The sequence below is a fragment of the Staurois parvus genome, unplaced genomic scaffold (assembly GCF_062004578.1).
Source record: "Staurois parvus isolate SC_StPar_1 unplaced genomic scaffold, SC_StPar_1.0 ptg003353l, whole genome shotgun sequence".
Lineage (NCBI taxonomy): Eukaryota > Metazoa > Chordata > Amphibia > Anura > Ranidae > Staurois > Staurois parvus.
Window position 1 is genome coordinate 49,193 of NW_028321149.1, and position 11,584 is coordinate 60,776.

At 47.0% G+C, this 11,584-nt stretch overlaps 1 protein-coding gene across 1 annotated transcript in view; it reads left to right on the forward strand.

Moving 5' to 3' along the window:
* The window catches only part of LOC149428288 (PH domain leucine-rich repeat-containing protein phosphatase 2-like), a 69,356-nt gene that overhangs the window by 43,891 nt on the left and 13,881 nt on the right, over positions 1–11,584 (forward strand). The window contains exons 13-18 of the mRNA XM_089667542.1: positions 1,002–1,202; positions 3,178–3,340; positions 3,540–3,670; positions 4,955–5,065; positions 5,142–5,336; positions 8,757–8,982. Coding sequence (XP_089523668.1) covers positions 1,002–1,202; positions 3,178–3,340; positions 3,540–3,670; positions 4,955–5,065; positions 5,142–5,336; positions 8,757–8,982 — 1,027 coding nt within the window. The remainder of the gene's footprint in view (positions 1–1,001; positions 1,203–3,177; positions 3,341–3,539; positions 3,671–4,954; positions 5,066–5,141; positions 5,337–8,756; positions 8,983–11,584) is intronic.

The following is an 11,584-nucleotide window of genomic DNA, read 5'->3' on the forward strand; positions in this document are numbered from 1 at the left end:
TTTTTTTTGCAAACTTTTTGGTTTTTTTTCATTTATATAGCAAAAAAATAGAAATCCAAGTGGTGAATAAATACCACCAAAAGAAAGATTTATCTGTCTAAAAAAAGGCTAAAAATTTAATTTGGGTGCAGCGTTGCATGACCGCGCAATTGTCAGTTAAAGTAACGCAGCGCCGTAACACAAAAAAAATGGCCTGGTCAGGAAGGGGGGGGGGGGATCCTCTGTAAGGCAAGTGATTAAAAAAAAAAAAGGCCTTTTATACAAGGCGCTGGAACTGGAAGTGACGTCGCTCCGGTCCTCCGGCATAGAGATGAGTGGAGGCCATCCTTCCTTCACTTATCTCTATGCTCAGCGCCGGGATCATTTGGTGGCTTCTCAGGTGAGGCTGAGAACTACCAAGCAGCAGCTGCGGGCATGCGGCGGCGAGGGGGCAGGGTTATTTTTGGCACCTGTATCGGTGCCAACGGCCGATAGGGGTGTTTTCGGCCGAAATGTTTCAGCCATCAAAATTTTGGTGCACCCCTATAATTTATATGTAAGTTTTCTCATATTATTCCAGTGGTTCTCAACCTTCCTAATGCCGTGACCCTTTAATACAGTTCCTCATGTTGTGGTGACCCCCAACCATAAAATTATTTACCCAGTAATTATACTTCATGAGTGTCGTTTTACCTCCAATACTGCTGCTTTCAACACAGTAGCTGCTTTCAACACAGTAGCTGCTTTCAACACAGTAGCTGCTTTCAACACAGTAGCTGCTTTCAACACTGTAGCTGCTCTTTACACATTGGAAATATGTGTTTTCTGATGGTCTTAGGGGACCCCTGTGAAAGGGTCGTTCGACCCCCAAAGGGGTCGCGACCCACAGCTTGAGAACCACTGTATTATTCAGACTTCTAGAAACTTCTGTGAAGGACACCATGTTCAACCTTTCCGTATCTCATACTCCATTTGTGGTCAGTACCTCCGGTGTGTCCACTTATATGGCCGTCTGTTGTCAGTCTCAGGTTCCTGAACGCATCAGCAAACATCCTGGAGAGCCTCCCGTCAATGTTCAGCGGAGAGGAGAGCGGGACCAGGCTGCAAGCTTTCTACCTAACCAACAACCATTTATCGGACCAGTATGTTCCTTTCCTGACCATCCATGCCAACCTCAGGGTCCTGCATCTGGCCTACAACCAACTGGAGACCTTCCCAGCCAGGTGAGACTGGAGCTCACACCAATGGGCCTTACCGCCAAATGGCTTCTTTTTGGAGAAACTCACTTTTTTGTTTACATGTAACAATGTTTTTTTTTTTTTTTTTTTTTTTTTTTTCTAGAAGATTACTTAGAACCCCAAAACATTATATATTTTTAAGGGTCCTTTCACACGGGCGTTCCGTTTTTTTTTTCATCAGTTCAGTCACTTTTTTTCGAAGAAAAAGTGGATGTCTTCACATCCTTTTTTCATCCTTTCACATCTGTTTTTTCATCCTTTCACATCTGTTTTTTCAGCCATTCACATCTGTTTTTTCATCCATTCACATCTGCTTTTTCAGCCATTTACATCCGTTTTTTTCATCCATTCACATCCTTTTTTCATCGGTTTTTTTCATCCATTCACATCCATTTTTTCATTCATTCGCATCCGTTTTTTCATCCGTTTACATCCTTTTTTTCATCTGTTTTTTAATCCTTTTACATCCGTTTTTTCATCCGTTTTTCATCCATTCACATCCTTTTTTTCATCCATTCACATCCATTTTTTCATCCATTTACATCCGTTTTTTCATCCATTTACATCCGTTTTTTCCCCCATTTGCATCCTTTTTTTCATCTGTTTTTTAATCCTTTTACATCCTTTTTTTCACCATTTACATCCGTTTTTATATAGTAGAATACTTTTTGGCGGTGGGGTGGTTCTTTTCCTTCCATCCATAGCTTGGAGCGGCGCCATAAGGTATACATTTCACTATTTACTAATGTTAGCAGCAGAAGGATTAAAAATAGTCATTGTTGCCGGAGAGAGTGAAGTCCAGTTAGGTGCATGTCATCTCTGGGACTTTATTACTTATTTGTGACGGGTTTACACTCCGACTTTGAGAGGAGAGAAGCACACAGCATGTATGCCCATCCTTCACCTCTGCTGCCCATTCACAGAAGCCTTTGTGTTTTGCGAATGAGTTCACATAATACAAAGGCTTCTGTGAATGCGCAGAAGGAGAGGCAGACATATAGCCGCTCCAGCGACTCTGCTATTAAAGGACCACTATGAGCAGCGTTGGAGCTCCAGAAGTTATCTTCCTGGAGCACAATAAACCTGTCAGATGTGAATAATAGAGATTAGTCTACCAGACAGCAGGCACCTCCTTAGACTTGCCTCACGGTATGCCTGCAGTTTTTACAAAGAAGCTGAATTCTTGGAATTCAGCTTTACCTTCTGGAAATGTGACAGGAAGCAAGTGAAGATCTTCTCAAAAGTAATGTTCAAACCTCAGACCGTTGTCACAGGAACAGGTGGCCTCATACTGATATTTCTGCTCCACCTCTGGTCTGGTGACAACTAAAGGTCTACTTTGAAGACTTCTGTATACAGAATTTTGTAGTCATGTAGGCTCTAATTCCGGGGTCCTCACCTGTAATCTGTCCTCTTGTAGCAAGCTCAACGAGCTAGAGTTCCTGGAGGAGCTGGGGACAACTAAAGGTCTACTTTGAAGACTTCTGTATACAGAATTTTGTAGTCATGTAGGCTCTAATTCCGGGGTCCTCACCCATAATCTGTCCTCTTGTAGCAAGCTCAACAAGCTAGAGTTCCTGGAGGAGCTGGGGACAACTAAAGGTCTACTTTGAAGACTTCTGTATACAGAATTTTGTAGTCATGTAGGCTCTAATTCTGGGGTCCTCACCTGTAATCTGTCCTCTTGTAGCAAGCTCAACGAGCTAGAGTTCCTGGAGGAGCTGGGGACAACTAAAGGTCTACTTTGAAGACTTCTGTATACGGAATTTTGTAGTCATGTAGGCTCTAATTCCGGGGTCCTCACCCGTAATCTGTCCTCTTGTAGCAAGCTCAACAAGCTAGAGTTCCTGGAGGAGCTGGGGACAACTAAAGGTCTACTTTGAAGACTTCTGTATACAGAATTTTGTAGTCATGTAGGTTCTAATTCCGGGGTCCTCACCTGTAATCTGTCCTCTTGTAGCAAGCTCAACAAGCTGGAGTTCCTGGAGGAGCTGAACCTTAGTGGTAATCGGCTGAAGTCGATCCCCAGCACGGTGTCCAACCTCAAGCGGCTGCACACGCTCATCGCTCACTCCAACTGCCTCAGCGTCTTCCCGGAGATCTTCAACCTGCCACTGATCCAGGTCTCACTTCATCTTCAACCTTACATGACCTCTCCCAGCTGTCCACTTCTCGCTCTGATCCCCTCTTTGTCTCCACCCCCCATTCCCCTCTCTTACCCCTGCAGGCTGTGCTACAGCTGTAGACTTGTGTACATGGTGTCATCTCATTGTCACTCACTCGGCCTATGGCATGAGATGTTGCTGCTCTTTGTTCCTGCAGCTGGTTGACCTGAGCTGTAACAGCCTGGTGGAGATTGCGGCCCCGGAGAGCCTGCCTCCTGTCCTTCACGAGCTGGACCTGAAAGGGAACGTTGACCTGGTGCTGGATCATCAGCTGCATGATATCTTCAGGTAGTAGGACATCACCGTCTGCAGATTATATCGGCCTCGCCAATAGCAGTTTCTCACAATATGCTCTAGGTGCCATGGCGGGGGGTGGGCAAAGGAGAAAATCGCTCCCCTGCCTACTTCTATCCAATCCCTTCAGAGTTACTGTTACCACTAAAAGTATTCACTATATCCGCTCTCCCCGTCCCCGCATTCACTATATCCGCTCTCCCCGGACCCCGCATTCACTATATCCGCTCTCCCCGGACCCCGCATTCACTATATCCGCTCTCCCCGTCCCTGCATTCACTATATGCGCTCTCCCCGTCCCCGCATTCACTATATCCGCTCTCCCCGGACCCCGCATTCACTATATCCGCTCTCCCCGGACCCCGCATTCACTATATCCGCTCTCCCCGGACCCCGCATTCACTATATCCGCTCTCCCCGGACCCCGCATTCACTATATCCGCTCTCCCCGGACCCCGCATTCACTATATCCGCTCTCCCCGGACCCCGCATTCACTATATCCGCTCTCCCCGGACCCCGTATTCACTATATCCGCTCTCCCCGTCCCCGCATTCACTATATCCGCTCTCCCCGGACCCCGCATTCACTATATCCGCTCTTCCCGTCCCCACATTCACTATATCCGCTCTCCCCGGACCCCGCATTCACTATATCCGCTCTTCCCGTCCCCGCATTCACTATATCCGCTCTCCCCGGACCCCGCATTCACTGTATCCGCTCTCCCTGGACCCCGCATTCACTGTATCCGCTCTCCCCGGACCCTGCATTCACTGTATCCACTCTCTCCGGACCCTGCATTCACTACATCCGCTCTCCCCGGACCCCACATTCACTATATCCGCTCTCCCCAGACCCCGCAATTCACTATATCCGCTCTCCCCGGACCCCGCATTCACTATATCCCCTCTCTCCGGACCCTGCATTCACTATATCCGCTCTCCCCGGACCCCGCATTCACTATATCCCCTCTCTCCGGACCCTGCATTCACTACATCCGCTCTCCCCAGACCCCGCAATTCGCTATATCTGCTCTACTAGATGTGGTGGCTGCATTAGTTTTAATTTTTAGGCTTTCTTTCTTTTTTACCCGGTAATCTGTCCAGTAAGTCTGTTGTTTCTCAACAGAACAGGCTGTCTTGCAGATGTAGCATTTATAGGGTTGAGACAAACCATTTACCACTGACAGGGGTGCTTGCAATAATCAGTTTTTTTTTGTTTTTATTCATTTTTTAAGGTCATGTGCATAATTCTGGTATTCTGTTGATCTCTCTGTCTAGTCACATCCCCATCCTGAAAATTGACAACAAAACTTTGCCAAATTCTGACCTGCCAGCGCCCTCCATCTCCTGCAATCACGGCTTGGCAGAGATGTCCGGACAGAGGAACAAGTGAGTGCCGTTGGCATTTTTGACATGAACTTTTAGTGAGTGCAGCAGTGTTGTTCATCATCTGTCCTTCCTGCAGGCTCTGCGTTTCCTCGCTGGCGGTGAGCGACTTTGCCGATGGCGTGGAGGCTCTGTACGGCATGTTTGATGGCGATAAGAACGAGGAGGTGCCACGTCTGCTGCAGTGCACTATGGGAGATGTCCTGCTGGAAGAGCTGCAGCAGTTAAACTGCGAGCGAACGTTCATGTGCCACACATTCCTGGTGTCACACAGGTCAGCTGCCGCGTCTTTTGTAGATGGGAAAGCCGGAAGACGGCTCACATGTATTTATTAAAGCAGGAGCTACGCGGCATCCGAGCGCCAAAACCCGAAAACGCTTTTCAATTCATTTTTAATATCCAAAGCAAACTCCTCCCATCCCTCCGTGTTTTATTTAGTTGAGGAAATCATGTTGAAAAACAGACCCCCCACCCCCCAGGATTTCTAGGTGCGGCCATCTTGAATTAGTTGGATGTTCCCAAATAAGAGAGTTAGGTCCATATATATTTGGACACAGGCACAATTTTATATTTTTTCAGGTATTTACAAAAACATATTCCAGCTATAGTTCTATAATGGCTATGGGCGGACAGTACGCACTCTCAGGTTTAATTTGAGGGTATGTACATCCACATTGGAGGAGGGGTTCAGGAATTACAGCTCTTAAGAATAGCCATCCCCCCTTTTCCAAGGGACCAAAAGTAATTGGACAGTTGAAACAAAAGCTGTTTCATGGCCAGGTGTGGGCTACTCCTTTGTTATTTCTTCATCAGTTAAGCAGGTAGAAGGTCTGGAGTTGATTCTAAGTGCGGGATTTGCATTTGGAATCTATTGCTGTGAACCTACATCATGTGTTCAAAGGAGCCGTCCATGCAAGTGAAACAGGCCATTGTAAGGCTTCAAAAACAAAACAAATCCATCAGAGAGATCGCAGCAACATTAGGAGCGGCCAAATCAAGAGTTTGGTCCATTCTGAGGAAAGAAGGAAAGGAACGCACTGGTGAGCTCAGCAACAGAAAAAGGAATGGATGTCCATGGAAGACAACAGTGGTGGGTCATCGCAGGATCCTCTCTATGGTAAAGACAAACCCATTCACAACATCCAGACAAGTGAAGGACACTCTCCAGGAGGTGAACGTATCATTGTAAAAGTCTACAATCAAGAGAAGACTTCACAAGAGCAAATACAGAGGGTTCACCACAAGGTGCAAATACAGAGGGTTCACCACAAGGTGCAAATACAGAGGGTTCACCACAAGGTGCAAATACAGAGGGTTCACCACAAGGTGCAAATACAGAGGGTTCACCACAAGGTGCAAATACAGAGGGTTCACCACAAGGTGCAAATACAGAGGGTTCACCACAAGTTGCAAATACAGAGGGTTCACCACAAGGTGCAAACCATTCATAAACCTGAAGAATAGAAAAAGCCAGATTAGACTTTGCCAAAAAACATCTAAAAAAGCCGGACCAGTTCTGGAAAAGCATTCTTTGGGCGGATGAAACGAAGATGAATCTGTACCAGAATGACGGGAAGAAAAAAGTGTGGAGAAGGCCTGGAAAAGCTCATGTTTCAAAGCACACAATGTCATCTGTAAAACATGGCGGAGGCAGGGTGATGGCATGGGCATGCATGGCTTCCAGTGGCACTGGGTCATTGCTGGTTATTGATGATGTGACAGAAGCAGCCAAATGAGTTCTGCAGTGTTTACAGATATACTGTCAGCCCAGATTCAGCCAAATGGAGCAAAGGTGATTGGACGGCGCTTTACAGTACAGATGGACAATGATCCAAAACACACTGCAAAAGCAACCCAGGAGCTTGTGAAGGAAAAGAAGTGGAATATTCTGCAATGGCCGAGTCAGTCACCTGATCTCAACCCCATTGAGCATGCATTTCACTTGTTGAAGGCAAAACCAAAGGCAGAAAGGGCCACAAACAAAGAACAACTGAAGGCAGCTGCAGTTAGAGCCTGGCAAAGCCTCACAAAGGAGGAAACCCAGTCTTTGGTGACGTCCATGGGTTCTGGGCTTCAGGCAAAGCATCAGAAAGGAGAACACCCAGTCTTTGGTCATGTCCATGGCTTCCAGACTTCAGGCAAAGCATCAGAACGGAGGAAACCCAGTTTTTGGTATTGCCCATGGGTTCCAGACTTCAGGCAAAGCATCAGAAAGGAGGAAACCCAGTCTTTGGTCATGTCCATGGGTTCCAGACTTCAACCAAAGCATCAGAAAGGAGGAAACCCAGTCTTTGGTCATGCCCATGGGTTCCAGACTTCAGGCAAAGCATCTGAAAGGAGGAAACCCAGTCTTTGGCAATGTCCATGTGTTCCAGACTTCAGGCAAAGCATCAGAAAGGAGGAAACCCAGTCTTTGGCAATGTCCATGTGTTCCAGACTTCAGGCAAAGCATCAGAAAGGAGGAAACCCAGTCTTTGGCAATGTCCATGGGTTCCAGACTTCAGGCAGTCATTACAATATTACAAATGAATATTTTATTTATGATTCTATTCAATTGTCCAATTACTTTTGGTCCCTTGAAAAAGGGGGATGGCTACTTTTAAGAGCTGTAATTCCTAAACCCTTCCTCCAATTTGGATGTGCATACCCTCAAATTAAACCTGAGAGTGGACACTGTCCGCCCATATCCATTATACAGCTGTAGCTTCAATATGTTTTGGTAAATACCTGAAAAAACTAAAATTGTGCTCGTGTCCACATATATATGGAGTTAACTGTAATCCCCCATCTATATACCTGGCTATACAGAGACCCCCCATCTATATACCTGACAATACAGAGATCCCCAATCTATATGCTTGGCTATGCAGAGATCCTCCATCCCCCATCTATATACCTGTATACAGAGATCCTCCATCCCCCATCTATATACCTGGCTACATAGAGATATGCCATCTCCATCTATGAACCAAAATATGTAAAAAAAAAAAAAAAAAAAAGGACAACGCAACAATGAGAGAGTCCTTATCATTAAATGCCCAAAATCATGGCGAATAATAAAGTCCAACTGTGGCCAATGGGAACACTTTAAGAAAGAAAGAGAAAGGGCGCTCCTTCTAAGTGTAGTATATTAGTAACCAAATAAAAACACAAGTGTAATGTACTCACCTTACGGGATATTGGCATATAGCAAAGATCTGGTCCGATCAGTCCACCCTGACATGGATCATCTGCTGAGGACAGGAAACCCAATGGGCTAACTGCATAGCTTGGCAGGAAGACAGCCGTGCCAAGCTGAGTGAAGCATGGAAGCCGCTGAGGATTCAAATGGTCTTCTCTGGCTGTGGACAGCAGTGCAAGGAAGGATCGAGTATCTGAGGCAACCGGTGATGACAGCACGTCAAGCGTGGGGGTGTGGCTATGGGTTTTGGGACAGTCCTGCCCCTTTGTCAAGCCTCTTGAAGCTTCACTTAGAAGGAGCGCCCTCTCTCTCTCTCTCTCTTCCAAGATGAGAGAAATCCTACCTAGGCCTTACTAGTTTAACAAAGCTACTAGAATTCACTGTGTGCTGCCTGCTCTTACTCCGGTCTTTTAGTTTTAAATCTTTAAGCCGATTTTGGGAAACGGGTTTTGGGAAATGATTGCAGTAATAACGATTTAAGTAATAATAGGTTATTTCCATTTCTTGCTGCAGGAAGCTGGGAACTGCAGGCCAGAAACTGGGCTCTTCTGCCCTTTTGTGTTACGTTGGACGTGGTGCAGCCGACCACAGCTTCTCCCTGACCGTTGCCAACGTTGGGACTTGCCAGGCTGTGTTGTGTCGGAACGGGCAGCCTCTCGCTCTTTCCAGGGTCTTCAGCCTGGAGCAGTGTGCGGAGGAACTTTTACGGATCAAGGAGCAAAAGGCAATCCTCACAGAGGTATGCAAAATAATTGAAAGGTTATGTACAGGACTTTCCAAAATATAACTTGTCATTGTATGTACGTAGGGGCATCCATATTTGTCCATTCTATATGTAGGCTCTGCTTTGCAGTGCTGCACAGTGGTGGTTCTTAAAGTGTATGTCTGCTAATCCTCCTACAGTGTCGGCTATCAGGATTGCTTTGCCTATGTAGCTTGAGGTGATTGTAGCCGTATTAGTGCACTTGCGACAGGAACAATTGAGTACTGTACATGATACTTTTTTCATTTGCAATAACATACAATTTTGAGGACAAGCTTTCGGGGAGTGTCCCCTTCTTCAAGGCCAAGCTTGGACACTCCCCGAAAGCTTGTCCTCAAAATTGTATGTTCGTGCAAATAAAAAAAGTATCACGGACAGTACTCAATTGTTTCTTGCCTATGTACAAATTCACCTACACTATATTGCCAAAAAAATTGGCCCCGCCCTCCAAATCACTGGATTCAGGTGCTCCAATCCCTTCCAAATCGCTGGATTCAGGTGTTCCAATCCCCTCCAAATCACTGGATTCGGGTGTTCCAGTCCCCTCCAAATCACTGGATTCGGGTGTTCCAATCCCCTCCAAATCACTGGATTTGGGTGTTCCAATCCCCTCCAAATCACTGGATTCGGGTGTTCCAATCCCCTCCAAATCACTGGATTTGGGTGTTCCAATCCCCTCCAAATCACTGGATTCAGATGTTCCAATCCACTCCAAATCACTGGATTCAGGTGTTCCAATCCCCTCCAAATCACTGGATTTGGGTGTTCCAATCCCCTCCAAATCACTGGATTCGGGTGCTCCAATCCCCTCCAAATCACTGGATTCAGGTGTTCCAATCCCCTCCAAATCACTGGATTCAGGTGTTCCAATCCCCTCAAAATCACTGGATTCAGGTGTTCCAGTCCCCTCCAAATCACTGGATTCAGGTGTTCCAATCCCCTCCAAATCGCTGGATTCAGGTGTTCCAGTCCCCTCCAAATCGCTGGATTCAGGTGTTCCAATCCCCTCCAAATCGCTGGATTCAGGTGCTCCAATCCCTTCCAAATCACTGGATTCAGGTGCTCCAATCCCTTCCAAATCGCTGGATTCAGGTGTTCCAATCCCCTCCAAATCACTGGATTCGGGTGTTCCAGTCCCCTCCAAATCACTGGATTCGGGTGTTCCAATCCCCTCCAAATCACTGGATTCGGGTGTTCCAATCCCCTCCAAATCACTGGATTCGGGTGTTCCAATCCCCTCCAAATCACTGGATTCAGATGTTCCAATCCACTCCAAATCACTGGATTCAGGTGTTCCAATCCCCTCCAAATCACTGGATTCGGGTGTTCCAATCCCCTCCAAATCACTGGATTCGGGTGTTCCAATCCCCTCCAAATCACTGGATTCGGGTGTTCCAGTCCCCTCCAAATCACTGGATTCGGGTGTTCCAGTCCCTTCCAAATCACTGGATTCGGGTGTTCCAATCCCCTCCAAATCACTGGATTCGGGTGTTCCAATCCCCTCCAAATCACTGGATTTGGGTGTTCCAATCCCCTCCAAATCACTGGATTCGGGTGTTCCAATCCCCTCCAAATCACTGGATTCGGGTGTTCCAATCCCCTCCAAATCACTGGATTCGGGTGTTCCAATCCCCTCCAAATCACTGGATTCGGGTGTTCCAATCCCCTCCAAATCACTGGATTCGGGTGTTCCAATCCCCTCCAAATCACTGGATTCGGGTGTTCCAATCCCCTCAAAATCACTGGATTCAGGTGTTCCAGTCCCCTCCAAATCACTGGATTCAGGTGTTCCAATCCCCTCCAAATCGCTGGATTCAGGTGTTCCAGTCCCCTCCAAATCGCTGGATTCAGGTGTTCCAATCCCCTCCAAATCGCTGGATTCAGGTGCTCCAATCCCCTCCAAATCGCTGGATTCAGGTGCTCCAATCCCTTCCAAATCACTGGATTCAGGTGCTCCAATCCCCTCCAAATCACTGGATTCAGGTGTTCCAGTCCCCTCCAAATCACTGGATTCAGGTGCTCCAATCCCTTCCAAATCACTGGATTCAGGTGCTCCAATCCCTTCCAAATCGCTGGATTCAGGTGTTCCAATCCCCTCCAAATCACTGGATTCGGGTGTTCCAGTCCCCTCCAAATCACTGGATTCGGGTGTTCCAATCCCCTCCAAATCACTGGATTCGGGTGTTCCAATCCCCTCCAAATCACTGGATTCGGGTGTTCCAATCCCCTCCAAATCACTGGATTCAGATGTTCCAATCCACTCCAAATCACTGGATTCAGGTGTTCCAATCCCCTCCAAATCACTGGATTCGGGTGTTCCAATCCCCTCCAAATCACTGGATTCGGGTGTTCCAATCCCCTCCAAATCACTGGATTCGGGTGTTCCAGTCCCCTCCAAATCACTGGATTCGGGTGTTCCAGTCCCTTCCAAATCACTGGATTCGGGTGTTCCAATCCCCTCCAAATCACTGGATTCGGGTGTTCCAATCCCCTCCAAATCACTGGATTTGGGTGTTCCAATCCCCTCCAAATCACTGGATTCGGGTGTTCCAATCCCCTCCAAATCACTGGATTCGGG